Source organism: Micropterus dolomieu, linkage group LG08 (genome assembly GCF_021292245.1).
Source record: "Micropterus dolomieu isolate WLL.071019.BEF.003 ecotype Adirondacks linkage group LG08, ASM2129224v1, whole genome shotgun sequence".
Classification (NCBI taxonomy): Eukaryota; Metazoa; Chordata; class Actinopteri; order Centrarchiformes; family Centrarchidae; genus Micropterus; species Micropterus dolomieu.
In genome coordinates, this window is record NC_060157.1 from 29,514,733 (window position 1) to 29,537,923 (window position 23,191).

The 23,191-nt window shown below is 40.9% G+C and overlaps 2 protein-coding genes across 9 annotated transcripts; one reads left to right on the plus strand and one right to left on the minus strand.

Annotated features, from left to right (window-relative positions):
* The first annotated feature begins 2,403 nt into the window (after positions 1-2,403).
* On the plus strand, positions 2,404-3,901 carry rassf11 (Ras association domain family member 11). Its single transcript, XM_046055325.1, has 2 exons — positions 2,404-2,506; positions 2,595-3,901. Exons 1-2 carry the CDS (start codon positions 2,404-2,406, stop codon positions 3,899-3,901), a joined length of 1,410 nt encoding a protein of 469 aa, XP_045911281.1.
* A 1,272-nt stretch (positions 3,902-5,173) lies between these two features.
* Positions 5,174-21,703, minus strand: csde1 (cold shock domain containing E1, RNA-binding). 8 transcript variants are annotated; one of them, XM_046055793.1, is made up of 22 exons: positions 21,556-21,703; positions 18,407-19,101; positions 17,183-17,425; positions 15,182-15,380; positions 14,881-15,047; positions 13,948-14,034; positions 13,532-13,629; positions 13,370-13,451; positions 12,796-12,924; positions 12,531-12,656; positions 12,175-12,390; positions 11,908-12,078; positions 11,653-11,817; positions 11,450-11,461; positions 9,672-9,779; positions 9,342-9,520; positions 9,130-9,242; positions 8,891-9,010; positions 8,606-8,784; positions 8,333-8,496; positions 8,029-8,161; positions 5,174-6,637 (listed from the first exon to the last, which is right to left on the minus strand). In XM_046055793.1, the coding sequence occupies exons 3-22, from the start codon at positions 17,306-17,308 to the stop codon at positions 6,590-6,592; spliced, it is 2,622 nt and encodes an 873-aa protein (XP_045911749.1). In that variant the 5' UTR covers positions 17,309-17,425; positions 18,407-19,101; positions 21,556-21,703; the 3' UTR covers positions 5,174-6,589. The 8 variants fall into 8 exon arrangements, with proteins under 8 accessions (XP_045911749.1, XP_045911751.1, XP_045911747.1 ...); XM_046055795.1 differs by lacking the exon at positions 17,183-17,425; XM_046055791.1 differs by lacking the exons at positions 17,183-17,425; positions 18,407-19,101; positions 21,556-21,703 and adding an exon at positions 16,014-16,171 and having other exon boundaries at positions 14,938-15,047.
* Between the last annotated feature and the right edge of the window lie 1,488 nt (positions 21,704-23,191).

Genomic DNA, 23,191 nt, shown 5'->3' on the forward strand with positions numbered 1-23,191 from the left:
TTTCAGCCATTAGAAATTAAAATGCCAGATGTAATTTTTTAACTCCTGTAAAGCTACTGGTGAAACAGAACATTTTGTAAATGGTAATTAGGTCATAAGCCACAGCCTGACCACAGCCTCTGCAAAGTTGCCACATGAATGTGAACTTGAAGAGCAAACTATCAAAAGGCAACAAATGCCTAGATTTACATGAACAGATCTCTGAAGAATTTCTTTTTCATGGTCTAGAGAGATCTGGCTGTTCGTTAGCATGATTATACAATATATTATGAGAAGCTGGACATGTGGGTTACATGGGCAAGAGGGAGCAGGGAGTCCAAATTTCCCCATCTCATATTACTCGGATCATCATCACTCGGACTGTCAGACATTACCACATTACAACAGGTGCTGCCCTGTCCGGCTTCTGATCTGGGAGTTGTTTGGAGACGTTTCCCATGGTTTTCACTTTTCTAATTACTTTCAAACACATCAAATGATGGCAGAAGCAGCAAAACAAAATGAGTCAAATGAACACAAAAGCTGTGAACACCAGAACATAACAAATCCAAAAGAAACACCTCCATTTATATATTTCCAATACAGTTGGTGTCATATAATGTTCTTTGTTTTGTATTGATTATTACTAGTAGCAAAGGGACCTCTGCTCCTCCAGCGAACTGTAGAGTGCATTACATAACATCTTTCATGTAGTCTTTTTATAATTATTTATATTATATAACTCTTCAAAAGTTGTGCATTTGCTTTAACAAAAATCTGAACTTTCGGAAATAAAAAAGCCCTGATGGGTATGTGCTTGATGGTAATGGTGCAGTTTACAAGTTCAGCATGTTTACATGTTCTCTTTGGATTGTAATCACACTTCCTGTCAAAAAGATAAAGAGGAACACCCAGATCTAAAAACAGCCCACGACATAATAACTGGCAAATACACAGACAATTTACTGGATCTGTTTGTTTTCAGGCACAGTAAGTTTCCTAAGACGGTTTAGATTCTAATCCACAAAAACACCACCTTCTATTCTAGTACATGTTTTCTTACACTGTACGGCACACTACAAAAACACTAAAAGCATGGATTTTACATTTTAACTATTATTCTAACTTTAATAGCTTGTAAAAATAGAGCTTCCTGACTGATACAAATGGTGGAGGTAGCAGTGGTGTGTAATCTGCATAGACTGTATGGTAAACTGGCAGTTAACTCTGTCTTTAACAGCAAATAAAATTGTGTTCAACATCTCTTGAAGGTGAATTAAAGCAAGACTGTGTACGTTCGTAGAAGAGAAGAACAAATAGAATAAGAATTCTCTTGAATGAAAAGCTGAAGTCATAAGCAATAAAAACACACAGTTGCTCAATTCAGCACACTCAGGGATTTTGCAGGAATGAGGTCTGGCATGACCACACGAGGATGCTCACGGCTGCTAATATAAGCTTGTGTTAGCAGAATTCAGATAGATATTGCTGTATAACTGACATCACTGAGTTTGTTTGCTCACTTTAAGACTCTTCTCTATTAGTACTGCTGTGAAGGAATAAGTCAATGGGAAAAATGCAAGTGCGAATTGAGGCTAGCTGTGGCCGAATGAGGTGAACATTAGTTTAAAAGCGAAAAATGTGCCTTCATGACAAGGCCATATGATTTCAATGCAATGACCCATGAAAAATGAAGGAGGGTCTGAAGGAAAATGATCAGAAAGCTGGCTGTTGATGAGAATTTGAAAACCTGGCAGCACAAATACATTTGGTTTGAGCAATGTGAATACACATACACAAAGGCCTCTTCATTCCAACTTCAAAGCCTCTTTAAGCACTGATTAATAACTCAGAACCTTGTTTATAGCTTTGTACTTCCTACCATCTCAGTTCTGATAATGACTGACAAAATGTCTTGTTGTTGCTCATTTCATTTCTGTCGTACTTTTTCACACAAACCTAAAGAAATTTTGCTGTTTTTTCAGGCAAAATGGAAACTATGCAAGATGGGTGGGATCATAAACTGTCCTCCAGTGGTAGATGCCATCAGGAATTGTAATTGGTCTTAATTGTTCAAGTGTTCCTCGCAACCATAACTTTCCCCCAGAGCAGAGAGGTCAGAGCAGCCGCACTACAGAGAGAACAAAAAAGGTAGGTCTCTGCAAATATTTTGTCAGGGATAGTTCTATTAAAAGCTTGTTTTCTGCATTTTCTGGTAGTCTATAGTAGTCACTATAGACATCCTACTAACAATGCTTTAAACTGTCCTCGAACAGACCATTACATGATGGGCAGACACGTAACGGTGAATGTTAATTATAGATGTCTCTACCACTTCTTCTCTAACAGAGAACAAGTGTCCTGCACAATGTGCCACACACTGACTAAACTTTAATATCCTTTTCAAATCACAGACTGGGTACAATGGAAGTAAAGGTGTCAGTGGATGGTGTCCCACGTGTGGTCTGTGGCGTTACAGAGTACACAACATGCCAAGAAGTGGTCATAGCGTTGGCTCAAGCCCTGGGTATGTATGTCTGTGCCTCTACATAGTCATAAGATTTATGTTCTGACATGTTGATCAGGCTGACAAACACAGTCATATCCTTCTTTAGGTCAACCTGGACGCTACACGTTACAGGAGAAATTTAAAGACTTTCAGCGGTGCATGACGCCCAATGAATGCCTTCTGGAGACTCTTAAGAAGTACGGTGAGCAGGCCAGGGAGGTCCAACTCACGCTACTCCACAAGGGACCCTCAGCCTGGGATGAAATGAGCAGGACAAAAGTTGGCAGATACCAGCCCTGCCCGCCATTGAGAAGAAAAGATGCAGGTACCAGAATGCGGCGGGGCAGTGGTTCACTAAGTTTGCATCGTCAAAGCTTGCCACCTCTGTCCTGTTTAAAACAAGAGGCTGAGCAGCAAAAAGAGGACCTGAAAAGACCCAAAAGAAAGTCTCTGACTCTCATGGAGGAAGCTTGGGAATGGCTGGAGAGTCTTGGTAAAGGCAAGGTCTATAGTACTGCCTGTGATAAGGAAAGCAATAAGAGGACCGATAAAAGGAATCGTACCTCTCTGGATGTTTCTGTCACTGTTGACAACTCAGGTCAAAGTAGTAGAAGCAAAGTCAGAGGTCAAAAAAGTTTAAAGTCAGACTTGGATCATCAAACATCCTGCTGCATGGGAAGTCAGACGATGGGTAGAGAAAGCAAGCACTCCAAAAAATGTCAAGAGGAAAAATCTGATGACGTGTCCAGTTCAGGCTGTGCTACAACTGAAGATGAGAAAAATAGCCTAACAGAAACCATAATATGTCAACTCAGTTGTTTGCAGGATTTACAGGTCCAGATAGCACGCACAGACAAACAGATTTTTGATCTTGAGGAAAGACTGAGGGCCAAAAAAGCTGAGCAGGAAGCTCAGCAGAGAATGGTTGAGGAAGAGATGGAACAGATCAAGTTTTGGGAGAATGAATTAAAGGCAGAGGAAGGTTACGAGAAAGACTTGCAGTGTCAGTTCCTTGAAATGAGGGTGAAGGCTCTGGAGTGCAAGCGGAAAATGCAGGGGCACGAATTCTTCGCTACACAAAACGCTCAAGAGGATTCTGAGATGGTTTCAAAAGTTGTTTCAAATGCTGCCACTAAGATTTCAGCTGTTTCAACTAAAAACCTAAATCTGCAACAATCTGATCCAGATGGGAATGTAAATATTAACAGGAAGTCCCTGCCCAGAGAAGACTTAAACCCTCCTCATGCTCTAGTTCCTACCAACCAAATAAAGGAGCGACGGCCCACAGGGCCTACTGAACTGAGGGAGTGGTGGACACGTTGGTCTGAAGCCCAAAGCTCTCCATCACAGACTAAAAAGAAGGTGATTCACCGCTCTGAGCTCACTATATATCTGGGCAGCACCAAGGTTTAGAATCCAATTAAAAGTGAGGTATGCGATTCTGAGGAAATCCAACACCATCATATAAAGTATACAACAACACAGCAAGCAATGTAACTAACATTAGCTGTCTTACATCAGTTGTGGGTTAACTGCTGCCAAACTAATGTGCAGAGAGGACAAGACGGTCCCAGAAGCAACACAGCAGCTCCAGACAGTGATACTCACAACTCGCCTGCCACTATAGCTATCATCACAACAGCATGTCTTGGCAAGCTACAAAGCAAGCTGAATGTCCGTGGGCAAGTCATTTAACGTCACCTGACACACAAATCATGGCTGGAATAGTGTTGTGTGGCTCAGTCCAAACACCGCCCCCCCGTCAGAGTACAAACACCAGTTTTGTTTTTTCTAGCGCGCACACAGAACAGAAAAAAGATGTGTATTGTATTAGAATCGCATACCCCACCTTTAACAGAGGTCATAGAGTCAAATATTATAAATGCATAGATCACCCTGGTTTATCTGTATCCAATCCTTACTGTTCCTATGTTTGGGATAGAACAACAAGCACTGTGGTACATCTAGTTCCACATTAGCACAGTCATCTTTTGGTTTATTCTCAAGTGAGCCCCCTAGTGATTGAACAGGTTCCTTATCAGAAGGGAGCCTGTGTGGTCCTCAGCAAGGAAGCAAGGACAAGGGGATCACAGTTCAAAATAGAATGCCCTTCATAGCAGCAACTGCTTTCATAAGAAGCATTTAAGAATATTCACAACTTTACATTTTAAATTTAAAATATCAAAATTACATCTGCAGATAAGATCCCTTGCCATTGTGCCTTGCACATCCAACCTAGCTGTCCTAGCAGACAGCTTTCATCTGTCATTCTGAGGATTTGGCCCTCAAGTTGAAAACTATGTACTTAAAAATATAGTTATTTATATTATACTGAATGGAATTGTATTTTTCACACTGGAACTGTCACTGAACAAATAATTAGCCCTTAAGAAATTATGGATTACATCAGACTAAAAGCTTTGACTGAGCTTCATCTCTGGTGAATTTGTAAATTGTATCTTCTGCTAAGAAGCACTAGTTGTTTTTCCTCTTTAGAGCACTCAACTATGCATATGCACTAGTGTCTTTTTGTAACAGCTTTTGGGTAGTCTTTAATACAGACAGGTTATTTCTTGCTCTTGAGTGTAACATTGGTCTACATAATTGGTTTTACAGCTACTTTATGCAGTCTTAAGGCACCAATTTGTCAAATAAAAAAAGACAACAAATTCACAAAACAGCTCATGATTTTCATAAAATTTTAATTCAATTGTTTCATTCAAGACCATTAACAAAAGTACATGAGAACCTCTGTACGTGGTTCAACTGAAACGTGGTGATCTCCAAAGAAAATTTTTTTGACTGTAACTTAATGTGCAGAGGCACAACAGCTCACCCACCATGTCTCCAGAGCACAATAACTGATATCCTGATTCTTAATGCTTCTTTAAAGTGAATTTCTATTACTTTACCTTTCTCCTTCTTCGAGTTAAATTTGTTATCTGAAATTTGAACTTTCACTAAGAAAAAAAAAAAAAAAAAAAAAAATGAAGCACACATTACATACAGTATAGTTCAACCCACAGGTTTGGGATGCATATCAGTATTATTTCTACTAGAAAAGAAAGCCACCCTAAGATTGTTCTGAATATTTTGATGGTTGGCTGGGAACAGAGGATACATCTAATTTTTTGTTTTGTTTTTTTTTTTTTTATTTTGCTTGTAGTTTTTAGGCACCTTATTCTTACTTAATTCAATATTAGCAGATTGAGTTTCAATGGAAAAAAGCAAAAATATTTGAGAAAAAAAAAAAAAAAAAAGTATAAAAGAAATGCAGATATAAGATGCCACAAGGAATTCTGCACCTGAGAAAGTAGAGCATGTGAATACCAAAAAAAAGGTATCTAAAGGCTCCAGATTGGTAAAAGTAAATCCATTAGATTAACTAATTTGACATTCACATACACCACCCACACACACACCATGCTTTCACTTCAGCTCTTCAATAAAGCATTTTAAAACTGCTCAAAAAAACCGAGCAGAGAAGAACCCCCAGTTTAAGCTTGCACGTATGAGAAATATGATCCTCCGTATGGAGGGAACCTTGCTTTGCTTTATGCGTCTTGTAGGAAAGCATACAGTAGTGGAAACCTGTCAATGAAACCATTTTAAGTTTCCATGGGTAAAGGAGCAAAAATATGTGAACAAAAATAGAGCAGATAAAGACATGCCAACAGTCACTCATTCACCCCGGCAAACTACTGGACAGATTACAGGTGCAGAATTCCAGACAAAAGCAGATTCAAAAAGATAGGGACATAGACAGCCACACAGTCATCACTCTGATGTAGAGGGACAAGACCCCCAGAAACAAATACCTCCTTTCCACACTATAACCACTTCTAGGATACATCATACACGCACACACTCAGAGACCCCATGTACACTGCCGCGTGGAACTCTGTATCAAGTACATCCTATATGAGAGGCAGGGAACCGTGGAATGAGAAAAGTTGCACATGCCGATTACTGTATGTGTGCGTATGTTTTGTGTATGAGTTTGTGTGTACAAGCATGTGTCAAATCAAATTCCCTTATCCCCTGCTGTTGCACTTTGGGATAGCATCCCACCGTCACCCAACAGTGCAGGCTCTGTATTGCTCAGTCAATGACACCGGGCTGGCGAGTCTTGCGCTCCACATTGAAGCCCTGTAAAAGGAGAGGACGGACATAATTAATGTTGCAGCTGACATACAATGCAAAAGAATACCAATTGACCCTTCGTTATGCCACGGCCCCCTTAGTTACTGTTGCCAAGCTAACATTACATTAGAAACAGCCTACATTTTTCTGAATTTGTTTTAGATTTTGGAAAGGGAATAAATCGTACTTTCAACCTGTCTGGGTAGTGACTGTTATTAGAAGTGCCCCAGGAACAGTGTTTGACCATATCTTGGAAAAATACAGCAAAAAGAAAGCTAGAAAACAACTCCTTTTGTATTACAGTCAATGGAGCGCAGCCATAAAATGTCAGACCTCAGTCAGAGAGAGTCCTATACTGCGCTGTGATTGGCCAGCTGCGTCTTTGAGGCATGGTTTACTGAAGGGCCAATTGTAATTGAAAGTTTCAGGTAGGAAGATCTAGAAACGTCTGAAAATCTCAAAATCCACCTATATCTAGTAGTATTATTGTATCTCAGCATTTTTTAGCACATTAGTTGTAAAAGAAATTGCTAATTAACCAATACTAATGTCATCGTAGCCAACCTTGTGCAGGTAAAGGATAACTTCTTATAACTCTGGTTGTATTAGGCCATTGTGGCAAATACTGAAAATCAATGAGGAGGACTGCATATAGCAAGATTCAAGATTCTTTGTACCTCCAGGAAACTCCAGCAGCTACTGTCACTGATGCTTGGACTCGTAGGGAGAGAGTGCCGTTAATGTAACGTTTTGTAACTACTGAATACTGCTCTTATAAACAGGCTACATGTGCAGAAAACGTTCAAAAGTCAGGATTTACTTGCTTTTTTTTCCTCCCTCTCCTTCTTTCAGCCGGTGGTGTTAGGAAACGTTAGGCCTGGGCTATTTGGTTTGTAAAAACCACACTCTTTACTACTGTTATGAATATATATTAGTTAAAAAGTCGGAGAGACTTGTTTGGGGGTGAAGGGGGTGGTAGTGAAAGCAGTGTTTCCCATAATTAGCCTATAATTTTTTATTTTTTTTTTTTATTAGGCGTATTTAAAATCATTTGATTGTGGAGCTGATTGAGGAGCATATTCGTGCAGCACCTCCTCACTCCCTCTTTCTCTCCTTAACACCTCTGTGGGAAACGTAATGAAAAGTAATATAGTAACATTACTTATTACTGGGTGATAAAAGTAACTAGTTAAGTAATAAAATTACTTTTTAGTAATAACTAGTAATATATTACAGTGTCTGAGTAACATGCCCAACACTGCTCATTACCAACTTTGTAATTACAATATTTAACATCAAGAGACTTGAAGCTATGATTTCATTAGAATCACATCAGTTCAGAAGTCACTTTCATAGTACAGTAGACAAAATGTGGCAACGAGCATGCTTGATTGTACCTTTGAATTATCAGGACCACGGGGCTGTCTTACAATGACCAGGCGAGGAGCACTGGCGTCATCAAGTGTGATGCTCTTTAATCTGTTCACCAGACGATCAGGACGTGGAGTCGCCACCGGTTTAGGCCCCTCACTGTAATGTTAGGTGCATATTGGAGTATTCAAGATCAACAGTAAGACCAATCGTTTTCAACTTGTGTCACTTGAAAATGTTAGCGTATATCACCAACAAGTTTAGCCAAAATTCAAAGTGAGCCAAAATGTAAACCAGGTTCTACACCTCATTGCCCTCTGGAGTACCCACCTGACTCTGCGTACGTTGCAAGCACTACATTTTCCTGTGCGTTGATTGAGTACAACTGAGAACTCCACCTCATCCCCAGTCTGGAGCTCCAGGCCATCTTGCACTTCTTTTACATGGAAGAACAGCTTCTTGCTCTCACCAACTTCATATGTGATGAAGCCAAACTGGGGCAACAAAGCGACACAACTTCAATTGTTATTCACTTCAGTGTTACCTGTGCAGTAGCAACAGAAACTTCAACACTGAGTTTAGCAATACATAACTGATAACTACCTGGTCTTTGACACACTCCACCATGGCTCTACGCTGAGGGACCACATTACAGGCCATCTTCTGTCCAGTTTGGGCAACTGTGCAAACCTGAAACTTCACAAGTTCTCCTTTCTGCAAACAATCTGCCTTGTTTGCCATACCCATGATTCCAAAAGGATAATTCTGACCTTTAGTTCCACCTGAAACCACCAAGAAGAGGAGTTGTAATATTGTCTTAATTTTTCCAAAAAGAAAAACAGTGCGCTTTAAATGTCAGGTCTACAAGTCTCATAACTTGACACCAACCTTCTTCTGTGACTTCAATAAGCCCTTGATATTCTGTCTGGGAGGGGTCCACACTGCGCAAGGGACGAATGACTTTCCCCATCAACACTGTTGCAACAATGTCATCACCAATTCCATTCACTAGAAGCAAAACAGTGCATTTCACACACCTTTTATCTGTTGACACTTCCACACTGTCATGTCTACAAACATCACAAATATGAAGGTAAATTAAATGGCTGGAATTCAACCCCTCATACCTGCAGCCACTTTGGTAACCTTTTCAGCGCTGACTTTGTTTCCTTTTCCCTTAGAGAGAGTGTACTCGACTGTGTCGCCCAGCTCTAAGTTCTCTAAGTCACCACACATTTCACTGAGGAGAAAACAGAGACCTACTGAGACCTGGATATGATTTGACAAATAAAGCAGCAACTAACTCATTCAAAAGGCCTCTTAGAACTTAAACCTCTACCTGTAGTGAAAGAAAATCTCCTGGTCATGATTAGCAGTCTCAATGAAACCAAAGTTGTCCTTCAGAGTGGCAACAAATCCATGCAATCTCTTGGCATTAGAGGCATTACGGTTGAGGACCCTGATGGAGACTGCACTCTGCTGGCCGGTTCGCTTCACTTCGTTGATTGAGAACTCCACCTTAAAAAAAGGACACAATTTTAATATGTCTCACATATGGCGGGAGCCTGACTAAACGCTCCACTAAAATGACTCACTTTCATTTGTCTTTGAACCATCTTTATTTAAGTCTCAAGCAAAAGTACTGAGTGCAGTGTCACTCAGTAGATACCTTGTCTCCGACCTGTGGGTAACTTCCTCCCTCCAGGTCTTTTGCATGGTATGGCACAGTGAGTTTCACTCCACAGTCTTCATATGCAATCACTCCTTCCTCAGCTTCCTATAGAGAGAGAGCAACAAATCAAATCTACATCGTCGTTCCAATAACCAGCATCAGCAATGCTCGATCCAGCTGGGCCCAACCAAGGCAGATGGCTACACCTGTTTTAACAAAACTGCTGTACGGTACAAATATCTCAAGTGAATCAATTAGATGATTTAAGAATATGCAGTCTATTAGAAGATGGTGTGCAGCCTACACAAGCATATGAGGCACCAGCGTGTGCAGTGCATCAATCTGTAGCAGCCTCATTGTTAGCATTAGCATAGTCTACTGCGACAGAGGTACAGCCTACAGTGTAGGGCTGCATAATTACCCATCACTACTGTAGTTTCAGCTATAGGAGTACAATTTATAGAAAATGCAGGGGATTATTTTAGGCTTCTTAATCTGTTGTGTTCTTGCTGCTCATTACTCAATTACTAACTGCTTTAAGTGCAAAAACGTCTCAGCTATCTTGAATTCAAATGCCAAAAGAGTACTGGAGACCAGAGAAAAGTTGATTAAATTCCGGTGGTGTTTATTTTATTTAGGAAGGACCAAGAGACATTGACCGTTACTGAATGATGATAAATTACTCAAGACACTTAACAGACTGCTCCACCCCCCCAAAAAAAAAAAACCAAACATACCAGCAACTGACTCTTTGCTAAGCCACGCCCCCCTTAGTTACTGATGCTAATGCTGTCCGACTTATCACGGCGCTGCCACTGTCCATTACTGCACTACCTGGAGAAATGTTGCCAAATTTTGGGGAAAAAGTTCTCAGAAAGAAGTTCTGCAGTTGCAGTGTGCATTTGAAGGTTGTATTCAGGCTGTCAAACTGACGTTAAAATCAGAGTAAAAGTGAACCACTGCGTCACCTGACGATTGAGACAAAGGGCAATATTAAAGGATCACCACTGTTCCTGTAAAGCTGGGTAGGTCTCTATTCCCTATTTAAATCATTAAATAGGAAAAGCAGTTTTATTACGTTACATTCCATAGTAAGTTAGCTAGCTAGCATTAGGTACAATCCACAACTGACATTTTTCTGGATTTGTTTTAGGTTTTGGAAAAGGAATAAATCGTACTTCTCCTTTTCAACCTCTCTGTGTAGTGACTGTAATTATTAAGTGCCCCAGTGTTTGACCATATCTTGGAAAAAAATACAGCAAAAAAAAGCTAGAAAAACTACTCCTTTTGCATAGGAGGCAATGGAGCGCAGCCATGGAAGTGTTGGACCTCAGAGCAAGTTCTACACTGCGCTGTGATTGGCCAGCTGCGTGTTAGGGGCGTGGCTTGGCAAAGAGTCAATTAGGATTACTGTTTCGTCATTAATTGTGCAGCCCTACAATTCACTGAATAAGTGACAAAGTCCATGGTAAGGGTTAATTGGTGGTCAAATACCATGCTGTCAACTAAGGAATTAAAGGAGACAGTGGGCCAGATGCCTGCAAGGACTAACCTTTTCTACAACTTTACCCTTGAAAAATAAGAACACCCCCATTAGACATCAAGCCTAGTCAAAATTAACACTTGTAAATACAGCAGTCTTGCACTGTATTATTTCATGACAGCCAACTTTTAGACTGTTTATCTCTAAGGTCTTGGAATCAATAATGAGCATCTTCATAATTTAGCGGTGAGACGTTATTGATGTGGCTTCATGCAGAAGGTCTAAGTCCTACCTTGTCTTTTTTCTAACCAACAAGGAGCATGAGCAGGACGAAGTCATTGAAGAAGAAAGCAAAGAGGAAAATTAGAACTAAAACAAAAATTGGGAGAAAAGGGGTTGATAATGTGGGTTAAGGTAACTAAAAATCTCATTGTTTTTGATATACTGGGGGTATTTTCATGCGCTATAATTTGTCATAATTGTGCATTAGGGTACCTTCTCTTTGCCCTTGGAGGGACTGGCATTCTTGTTGCCGTTTGCCACAACTTCCTTGTCCACCACACCCACAAAGCGCTGCTCAGACTGGGTATGGAAGGACACTGTGCCTTTGGGCAGCTTCTTTATGCGCACTGCATGGTTCCTCTGAGCTGACAGCATATCCTGGAAATGACAGGACAGTTACTTTACTTTGTCATTAACAAATAAATATTTTGAATGTGCCTGCTTAAGTAATAAACACAGAATACATACTTTTGTGAAAAGCTTATAAACAGGACCTACAGGCACAACAGTGAATTCCACTTCATCTGAGATGTGCAGCTGGCTCTCCTCTAGAACTTCACTGAAGTGAAAGAACATCCTGGCATCCCGATCCACACACTTAATGAAGCCAAAGCCATCGCGAATTGCTGCAATCACCCCCTAGAACAAGATTGGGTGACAAAGTTACAAATTTTTACATAACATAAATGACCACTTCAGGAAAATCACATTGATTTGTTCTTAAGCAATCTTTACCATTTCACGGGTCTCCTTGGTGAAGTTGAAGGTGTCTGGGAGAACGTCAATGTTGGTAGCCCTCTCAAGCTTGTCTCTGCGGTCGGTGGAGATGTTGAACTGTATGTGGTCTCCCTCCAAAAGGGTCACCTTGGACTTTGAGTCCTTCTCACCAAACGGCAGTTCCTTGTCAGTAAAACCAATTCGGGCACTGATACGACCTGGTAGAGGGTCGTTCTGTGGATGCAGGAAGGAAAGATTTGTCAAAGTTGTACATTATATTCTTGGTTTGTGGGTAACAATCCCATGATCGATTTTACAGCCAAACTTCTTCTATTACATAAATGTTCAACTTGGCAGACGTGTAATCCACTTGCCTGGTTTTTGGTGGGAACCTTGGGAATGACCTTGACAACAGTGCCTTCGAACTGCTCAATACTGATATCCTCAAAGATGACTGTTCCTTGGGGAAGCAGCCTCACATCTGTGGCTACTTCTTTACCCTATAGCCACAAGAACACAAAAATGTAAATAGTACACGCACTCTCGTAGGATATTAAAACAGGTGCCAAAGTTGGTCAAACGTGGATCTTTCCAAGATTCCTTAGGTATTTTTGAATGGTAAATTTGAATAACACCTACATTTCTGTCTTTGATGGTGAATTCAACATCATCTCCAGCCTGTAGAGCCTCCAGATCACCCTTAAACTCACTGTAGTGAAAAAAGATCTCCTTCACCACATCAGCCCTCTCAATGAATCCAAAGGCCTCCTGAAAGACAACACACGGTTAAGCTTTACAGCTGCAGCAACCTACCACTCAAAATAGGAAACCCAGGGCCTGTCTCAAGTTAATCAAAGATTCACTCTGTGGAACTAAAATAATAAAATTGTTAAGGCCAAAGTTGAACCAAATGAAATCAAATTTAGAGATTAAATTTGGATGTATTTTAGTCGACATATCATCCATACGGTGTTATGGTGGAAGTCGTGGAATGGAACGATATACATTAGCATTGCATAGCTAAAGGAAATATGTTTGTTACAAACTCCACCCCTTTTAAAAACAAGTTAGTAACTATGCTGGTAAATTCTGGGTTGATGGGGAAACTGTATGGCTACTTCTCTCAACTGTTTTGGACAGTGAATTTAGTTTTGTGAAGTCAGCTACCAACTAAGACAGGTTCATGTAATTAATATACATCAGTGGCCCTTACCTTTGTAGCACATACCACGCCCTGGCACCTCATTTGCTTTTTCTTCACAAGTTGAATATTACGGGCACTGACAGCACCGGTACTGAAACACAAGAGCGATGGCAATAACCTTGAGTGTAAGCTGGGAATTATTAAGACAATACTGTCAGTGTATAGACTTACTGCTTGTTGGTCTCCATGTAAAAGCTGACTTTGTCGCCTGTGTCCAGGTGGATATTGCCCTCCACGTCATCAGGAGTGTAGGTAAGGTAGAACACCTCCTGTGGGAAGTCACACCAATGTCAAACTTTGTTAAAGGGAGTTAGACACACCTTTTAACCCTAAAACTATTTTACATTCAAGACCAACCATTAAGAGAATGCACTGTGGAGGATAAATATGCTACATTTAACATCTTACATCTCTCCACATTACACATTATAATTCATAATGTGAAGGCATTTAGCAAAACCCAGACAAGCATGAAACAAGTAAATGAGTGCTGTCTGTACAACGTCCTCATGAGTGGAAGTATTAATTACATTAGCATTCTGCCTTTCACTGATCAAGCATGCTGTAATCCAAGCCTCTTCTCTTACCCCATTTCTTTCATAACAAACACTGCCAGTGGGCACCTGGCCGGGAGCAGACTTTCCATCCAAGTGCACTGGGATTGCTGACACAACCTGCAGAAAAGGGAGAACATTTGAGGTGGAGGCCTTTCACACGGCTTTGCAAATTGTAGGTTAAATATTCATTGCAATTACATAGCCCGATTAAAATATTCCTGGACATGTAATGGATGAAATGGCTGAATTTCAAATGTCACAGTAACAAGTATATTAAGCGTCACAGATGTGGTGCACAATCCACACCTTAGCAGTGTTGCATGGGCATGATTGTGCCTCAGTATGAAATCTGCAACGTGTCAGGCCTCCTAACGGCCTCCAGCATGTCGATAACCTGACTGAACAAGTTAGTAAGTTAATCAGTATGAGTGAGCAGCTTTGTGGGGCCACATTGTGCTGTGCCTTTAGACATGATCTAATTATGTGTATGCATTACAAGACAAGTAGCCATCACTTACTTGTACATCACCAATAAGTCAAGCACAAAGTCTACCATGACACTGCTCTACCATCCTCCGCTGAGCTCAACTTAATGATGCAGTAGTCAGGCTGACTGACTCTTTACAACCGTGTACAAAAATGGTTGTTGACACTGATCAACTGAGCTATACTAGTTGCTGTGAGCATTCACAGAGAAATTAATTACACCCGCTGGGCAATTACATTGATCACTTGACCATATTTGTACATAACACCATAACACCTCCAGCAAACATGCATGTCAAGCCAGTTTGAAATTCAAATGTATTGTTAATCTTCATGGAAAAAAAAGATGCGGGATCAGAGGGGGATCCAATTTTACAGTATACTTACAATGACATCCCTGCCCTAAACACAATGGGCCATACAAATGTTAAGTTGACAAACAAGGACAGAACCAAAAATAAAATGGTGTTCCTTAACTGGATGAATATAACCATGCAGCACAGTTAAGGGATAGGCGTGCAGGTCTGGCCCCACCTGGCCCGAGATGCGCTCCTCTGGCAGCACCTCTGGCTTTATCTTTAGCAGCTTCACTGCTATGGGCTTGCCAGTGCGCCTGTCAGAGGATACCTCAAACTCTACATCATCTGAGGAGAGAAAACCAAACAGTAAGCACACTTAACACACAACTTACATCTCAGTAATGCAGCTTATTTATTTTTCCTTTCAATATGTTCTACAGGTTAAGTATTCATGACTGAGAAGTCAAATGGCCTCTCACCTCCTATTTTAAGCTCCTGCAGGTTGCCATTGTACTGGGAACAGTGGAAGAAGAGACGAGCCTGACGTTCGGAGCACTGAATGAACCCGTATGAAGTCAGGAGCTTCTCCACCACACCGGTTTCTCTCATGCCAGGCCCTGTGCCGTTGGCGTACGCAGTGTGTCCATTGTTATGGAGCATGCCAGGGTCAAAACTCATCTGGGGAAGAGGGGGGAAGTAAGTGTTAAAAATACATCCAGTAGTAGATCAACATGGTGCAGAAAAACAGTTTAATGCAGTGTTTGATGCCAACCTTAAAAAACAAACACTTCAAAACATGCAGGTACAGCAAACTTCAGAGGAAGTGGGGAAGGGAAAAAGCAAAAGTAAATCTACGTCAGAGTCTTCTGGGGCTATCTTGTCATCAACGGGAGAACACACAATAACGTCTAGATAGAATTTCAGGATAATCTATACCCTTGACTGCAAATAATAAATTAATAAAACACAACACTGTGTGGTGCTTCCTGATTTGCTTACAAGTGTCATGCACTCAACTTGTCACATGATTTTAATCCCCAATCACCTAAACACTAACAAAACGTCACAGAAATTTCATGCTATTCTGTTAAGACAGACTAATATTCAAAACTGTTCACTTCCTTCTACCAACCAGCCAGTGATTATACTGGAATATCAATAAAACTTATCAAAAGCTGCCACTACACCCTGGTTTAACTAATTTTACACGCAACTACAAACCATGCTGTTAGCAAAAGTCACACGACACAACAGCAGCTCACAGAGCTGTTAAAGTCAACGTGGGCACCACCGAACATGCCCATCTCTTACTGATCTCTGATACAAGGGAGTCCGCTTGTGTTTTTTACTTCCTGGGTGGGGATGGCAAGAGACGGAAGAGGAGCGGGGGATAGGCATGGGACCAGTAGAGGTAGATGGGGCAGACCCAGTGTTGCGAGCCACTGGAGGTTCAGAGGAGCCTCTTTCCATGTCTGACACTGGTGATCTGACTTGGATGTGCTGTTGGGAGGAGGCAACAGCCTTGAAAAGGAGCATAGTGATAGCATCAACTTTTTAAGTTACTCTTATCCAGATAGCACAAGTTATTGCGCAAAACCAGTTATCCAGCTTTTGAAATACTCTTATTTTACTTGACCTTGCTAATCTGCCGATATTTCGTATTTTAGCTCATCACAACGACCACCAATACTCAAACTCTGTGGGAAACCACGACACCAAAATACTAAGCAGAAATCCCTAAGGCCTCTCAGTATCGATGGATCTGCTGGCATGACAATCTCACAATACACCATTAATCAAAAACACTAATAATTGGTTGGAAATACTAAAGCAGTCAGACAGGGATGGCTCTACAAAGACGGCAGACTAAAAAGGATCAACCAGCTTCTTTGCACAGCCAGTTAGGGTGAAGTGATTTACTCAAGGTAGAGTAAAATAAAACTACTGAAGATGGAGAATCAGACAATGCAAATGACAGGTCAAACAGCGGTGCCTCTATAGTGGACAGAGTTGGTGATGGGTTATGAGGGGGACCCAGAGCAGCCTCTAATTTTGGGCCCTGTGCTGCTACTCTTAACACATTTATCAGTTTTTCCCCTAGGGACCAACTAGTATGAAGTTTGGTTTGTACTGCCTTGGTCTGAGTGAAGTTATGTACCAGCATAAATGTAGCCCAACTTGATCTGCCTGCGTCACGGCAAGACTAAGGTTTTACTGCATTGTGACGCAATGTATGAAATGTGTAAAAGAAAAGGCGGCTCTATAAGACTACCCCCCGCCCCTCTCAGGACAAAAGTCTACAGTCTAATCAGAACACCCCCCACCCTGCAGCAATATAACTGAGTAGAGGCTAGTCTCGGGAGCCCGAAGAGGATGAAAGAGGTTAGGCCATTCACAGCAGAAAGATGCAGGGCAAGGTGGGTGGATGGGTGTTCGATGGGGTGGGGCACGTAGACAAGAGGTGGGAAGGTGGAACTTACGGATCGGCCATATGGCGACAGGCTGAGTCCGACAGGGGAGGTGCTGCTCAGGTCAGCGCTAACAAACGCGGTGGGTGGCGACGCAGGCAAGGTAAACTCAACAAAGCCTTTCCAGGGGCTGCCCATATTTTCCCATAAACTCGGACCAAACTTGCTTGAGCACTTGCTGAACTTGATTAATGTTTTTCCTTGACTCTTAAGTACTATTTTATGTAACCACCCAAATGATACACCGCTGGATGTCTGCAAGGGTGAAGAGAGGAACAAACATAACGGGTAAGGTAGATCGGTCAGCCAGTGTGCCAAGTGTCACAAACAAAAGGAAAATAGCTGTGGGCTTTTATCCCCCAGGGAGGAAGCTGAAAAAGCAAAGATCTGGGAGGATATGACTTGAAAACAAATAAATAAAAAAAAAAAAAAAAAAAGAAGGTTATTCTCCAACTAAATTGAACAACCAGTTTATTAGTTTGGAAGTGGTGGAGGTTCAGTTCAGCTGGTTTGTGTGAAGTGTTAGTTATCTCTAGCAAATAGCAATGTAGGTCACTGACAATAGAACGAAAACCTCAACTCAGTATCATCTCACACTTATTTCACATTAGGAATGTCTAATCATGAAAAAAATAAAATAAAAGGAGCAATGAAAGGCTCAAAGGCTTGCAGCAGCTGCTTTCACTGATATTTCCCCCTCTCTGGTTGAAGGTGTGCTAATCAGTGAAATCAGCTGCTGCAAATAGAACAATCACTGAAGATGCTGCTATTTAAAATTGAGAACCCTATATTCTAATTTATCATTGCCAGATCGATCCAGATACAGTTATAGCACACGTGTTTTGTCAAAGCGGGTTGTTGTTTAAGCAAACTAGGACAAACAAACGTTATTTGTGTTCAGTGATAAAAGAAAACAACCTCTGTATTGTTGCCCCAATTCAGTGCAGCTGGCTAAACTGAATCAGAATTGAGTGTGTTACACAATCTGTGTTTGTACATCTGTATATTAGGGTAATGTGTACAAAGTATTCACCAGTTCGTGTTTCTGAATTCCACCCAACTTGCGATATCAAATTTATTTTATCCAACTTCTTTAACCCCTTAGCAGGGACAAATTCTTGGGATGGGGGGGGAGGAAGTCATTCAGAAATGACAAATTAAATCATAAGTGACTATATACTTATAAAGTTCGGTTAACATAATAGGTCTCATGAAAGGACTACAACTGAGACCCACCTTTATTTGTTGTCTTGAATCTTGTAATTCTCAGGATCTTGATGACTGTGCAATTCCTGCAGATCTCTTCATGCACACAGTTGAACACACACGCACACTTACAGGTTTCTGGCACAAGTTCTAGATGGTTGCATAAAAGCAAAAAAGTGGGAGAAAACTAGCGCAAAAACCAAAACAAAAAAACCCAACAACAAAACTAAAGGCTAACGCAGGTGCAACAACACTGCTTTAAAAAAAAAAAAAGAAAAAAGAAAACAGTAGGAGGAGTAAAGGGAGGCAAAGTTTGGGGCTCTATGTGGGGAAAAACTAGCAGATAGCAGCCCACTCCACACCCCGGTGGTGAGTCGGTGGTGTGGTGAGGATGAGGAGGGCTAGGAGCAGCGTTGGGACGTGTGCTTTGTCAAAGCTGTTGAGTAGGCACAAACTTCTGGTTTCAGATCAGTTACTGTCTTCTCAGAATATGCTTGGGCATAGGATTGCTTCTCTTCTGTGTTTCAATTGGGCTGACGTGAATCTTCTTTGGTCGTTTCAGGATTTGGTTAGTTCTTGTGTTTTACACCCTTGAAGTGATCCTTTTTTGTCTTCAGTGTTGCAACTTCGCTTGTTTTGGGAGATTTATCTTCAGTTTCTTTGTTATGATCTGAACTTGAAGCAGTTGCGGATGGTACAAAAATTCAGTTCCGTTTCACTTCATACTGTTGGGGAAAAAGCAAATTTGGTTAGCTGAGCAGAATTGATGACTTTACCTCACGTTGGACAATAACTTCACAGATCAAACTTTTAGGGTCAACAAAAAAATGTAGAAAAATTTCACATCATCTGTTGCATGAAAAACAGTATCAACCCCGAGGACCAGTGCCTTGAGGTTTTTTGAGAACACTAGATTCTTTGACCCCAGACTCATGAGTATAAAAATAGGTTTTCCTCAGATGCCTTTGGATACAGCCCACAATGCCAGGCAGCTGACTTGCAGGCAAGAGCTGTGGATCAACAAGTCCTTGAGCATACCTTCAGTTTAGGCTATGATTTTTATGGGACCATTTCTGACCTGGGCCTCTGTGTTGTCATTCAACAAAGTTTGTGTGAATTTTGCTAAATGTACTTAGAAACGCAAACAGATCTTTCTCAGTATATTAGAGCACAGTGTTGTTGACCTAAATACACTACTTTGAAAACAAGCTGGGTGAGCCAACCGGGACACATGATATCTATTCTGCTGTGACTGTGTTGCAATGACTCCCATCCTTTCCATTTCCTGGAAAGGTTAAAATATAATGTTGCAAAAATGCTCAAAACGAATTCCAAGCAGTAGTTTTGTGAGGCACCTCCTTGGTATTTATATTTAAATGTCAAACCCAGACCCACTTTTGTCTAGTTTTCATTTACAATGCTTGGATGAATACTACTCCACATGAACTAAAACTGCACAGCCAAATGAGTGATAGTACAAACAAAGAAGTCAGTTATCACAAGTGGGTTAGAGGTTGCAAGCAATGAACAGACACAACTCTTTGTGAAAATCTTGGAGATGGGCTTTTCTGCTCCACCTTACCAGCTTTTGGTGACACAGGAAGAGTGCTGGTGTTTAAGTCCACTCACAACTTACACTAAACCAGCAGCACCAATTGGCAGTTGAAGCACTTTTGTATGAAACTACCGTTTAGCTCAGTAATTGTTAAACAAGGCAGACAAGGAATCATACAGACTGTACCAGTTACGGTAGACTGGCTAATAAACCCACGATAAACTCGAGACTTGCAAGCTTTAACACGGCGGTGTTAACCTGGGTCTGGGCCAGAACAACAGCCGCCCTGGCGGGACCAACCATGTGACTTCCCAGCAATCCGCCATCCTCAGCTGGAACTGTTAATATGGCCTGATCCAACACGTTGCGGCATGCAACTTTATCGAAAACGTCACATCTAACGTTAGGCTTGCCAGCTCATTTCCAACACACGTCAAACACATCTGAATATGTGCCTTAACCATCGAAGATAGGCAACTTTTCGTTGTCTTAACTTACTGCGTAGTAGTCATAACACACACGGTAACAGTTACGTATAAACCTCATCTTAATGACCTTGTGTGGACCAACAGAACCAGACAGATTAGCATCTCGCTAACGCTAAAGTCGTAAATAGCACATACCCCCCGGGCGTTTCCGACTCTTAAATGGAAATTAATTCACTGCGACATTGTCAGTAAGTTACGCCACAAGTTAGCAGATCGGGCATTTTAGGCATTTGTTATCGCAGGTGCATTGCTCTGATTTCGCTGAAAGTAAGCATCAAATTGTGATATTTCTGTAAACTGAGACAAGCATAACGTTAAGTTACCAAGCGCAATCAAAAATAAAATAGATCTACTTGGTAACGTTAGAAAACTGAGGCTTGTTCCAAAACGACTGGCTGTCGCGACCAATTCGACACCAATGTGATAAGCGACTAATTTGATATATTTGAGAACCAGATAACGTTAACGGTGGCACTTCACACTTGCCTCCGACACAGGGTATTTTGCTAGAAATTGTACGGAACAGACAAAAGGAGAGTTTCGAATGGTCGACTGGAAAGTGACAGCCGACATCAAGACTAACGTTATTATTATCCAGGCTGTGTAACGTTACACTTCCAACGAATCAAGGTCAAATTAAATTGTCAGTTCATTATATTCATAAACAGATAAATGTTATCGGAGCTAGCGGCACGAGGACTGAACAACAAAGAACGGTCGGAGGCTCAATTTAACATTGATCAATTTATGTTAAGATACTAACGTTACATCTTAAAATATTTAACAATGGTTTCACACAAGTGCTGGGTCTTCTGTATATTGGGGTACGATTAAGAAATACGTGGTTGTTTATTTGTACCGTTAACAATGCAGATAGGCCGTTCACAATGCTAAGCGGCTAGCAGCGGCTACACTTTGCTAGCATGCTGCTGGAATATTTGGTTCGTGTGTGGCGATCTATGGCGAGGAAAAACACGGCTACCCCCACCCAGGCCTGAGATCTGCGTATGATTAAGCGTAGGACAACCCGTTCAAATCTAAAAACCCGCTGCATGAGAAGCAGACGGTGTCTTACTAACACATTTCAAACAAATGTTTCAATTGTTATTTGAAAAAGGACATTTAATAAAACTCACCCCAACAGCTTTCAGCACTGTCACCAGCGCCGCTAGAAGCAGCACGGCACATTACGTAGTGATTAGGGATGCTGCTATCGCGATATTTGACAACGTTAGGAAAACCAAAGAGTTTAAAGGAAAGAGTTGCCTGCCTGTGCTGCGCAGCTGCTGAAGAGTAGCCCCGATTGGAAATCGCACCTAGTTGTATGATACTGATGGTAACATTTTCTCTAACTTGCTATCTCGACTCCAAACCCCCTGTTACTAGACATATACTGTAGTCATCGGCATGTCGTTCGCTAGTCCCCGAAAACTGATCTAACACGTGTACCATATTGAATTCCCTGAGAGTGACTTTTCTCCTCCTATTGTAGAGTTTCTGTGGCCACACGTTGCAACTTCGGGGTGCGTACAAGAAGGAAATGGATTATGGGGAAATGTCATTTGAGGCCACAAGGCTTCTCCCTTCAATCATTCACTATTTTGAGTAAACGATTGAATCTGTAGAGACTTGAAATGCTGATGATACGCAAAACTCTTAAATATGCCGATTAGATATTTGATGGCTGATGAAACAGCTCAGAATATATTTATTTGACATCCCACAATTAGACCTAGGCCTACTTGATTTTCAAACAGAGGCAAGGGAGTAGACCTATATAAATGATCAAAAGCCTACAGTCTAAGCATTGCTTTATTCTTGTGTGTCCTTCTGTGAGATGGAAGGTTAAGCATCAGCATATGTCATAGGTCATATGTAGGTAGGTATTGGGTTTTAAACTTTACCAAATTCTTTATGACACAAGGAAAATTACACAGCAACTGTGACCTAGCATGATGTTTCTTCAGTTATCTGAAATAAACTAAACTAAACTGAATAGAATGAATGTCCAACCAACATTAGAAAACTTGTTTATAAAAACATCCTGTTAAGGAATGTCAAGCATTTAAACATGTTAATGTGTGATCTCAGACATCAATTTCAAATCATTTTGAGCCATTTTGCTACTTGGCTAGTTTGAATCATAGACTGTATAAAGCAATTTTGAATGGGCGAGCATTAGGCAACAGCACATTGTATTAAAATGTATTCATTTCAGTTTCAATTGCACCCAAGTTAATTCAAACTTTCTGATGGCATCTTGTTAACACCGGCAAGCGTCTCTCATTATTGTTAGAATAAAAGGCTGTTGATCTGTTCACTTCAAGTTATTTTATTCACTTTAAGTTTGTTTATTTGGTTGCCCTTTGTTTTTCATTTAACCGCTATGCCTTTGATTTGCATTCAGTTAGTCAGAAGGATGATGTTGATGCATCACAGATCAAATTTCTTCCCATTTATTGTTTATTTAACCAAGAAGGTCCCATTGAGATACAATAACTCTTCTACAAGGGAGTACTTGAACAGCAAAAATAAAATAACAGGTACAGTTGTGGACAGGTAACATGACCCAAAAAAAGCATACCAAAACACAACAAACAGATACAAACATACAGGCATCAGAGCTTAAAAGGAATCATGGCAAATAATGGAACTTGTTAAAAGCAATGACATTGGTTTGTCAAAACTGATTTTAAAATATTTTTTAATATGTTAAGATAGAGTAAAGATTCCAAATTAAGCTTGACTTGTAGTTCATTCAAAACGTTCGGG

Bases quoted from the DNA above. Each gene is read 5' to 3' on its own strand.
- rassf11 (XM_046055325.1), top strand. From the start codon at position 2,404: ATGGAAGTAAAGGTGTCAGTGGATGGTGTCCCACGTGTGGTCTGTGGC. The intron at 2,507-2,594 runs GTATGTATGTCT...ATCCTTCTTTAG, and splicing joins AGCGTTGGCTCAAGCCCTGG to GTCAACCTGGACGCTACACG.
- csde1 (XM_046055793.1), bottom strand. From the start codon at position 17,308: ATGGGCAGCCCCTGGAAAGGCTTTGTTGAGTTTACCTTGCCTGCGTCG. The intron at 15,048-15,181 runs GTGAGAGGCCAT...TTCTCTCCTCAG, and splicing joins GCAGGAGCTTAAAATAGGAG to ATGATGTAGAGTTTGAGGTA. The intron at 13,452-13,531 runs GTAAGTCTATAC...CTTGTGTTTCAG, and splicing joins TACATGGAGACCAACAAGCA to TACCGGTGCTGTCAGTGCCC.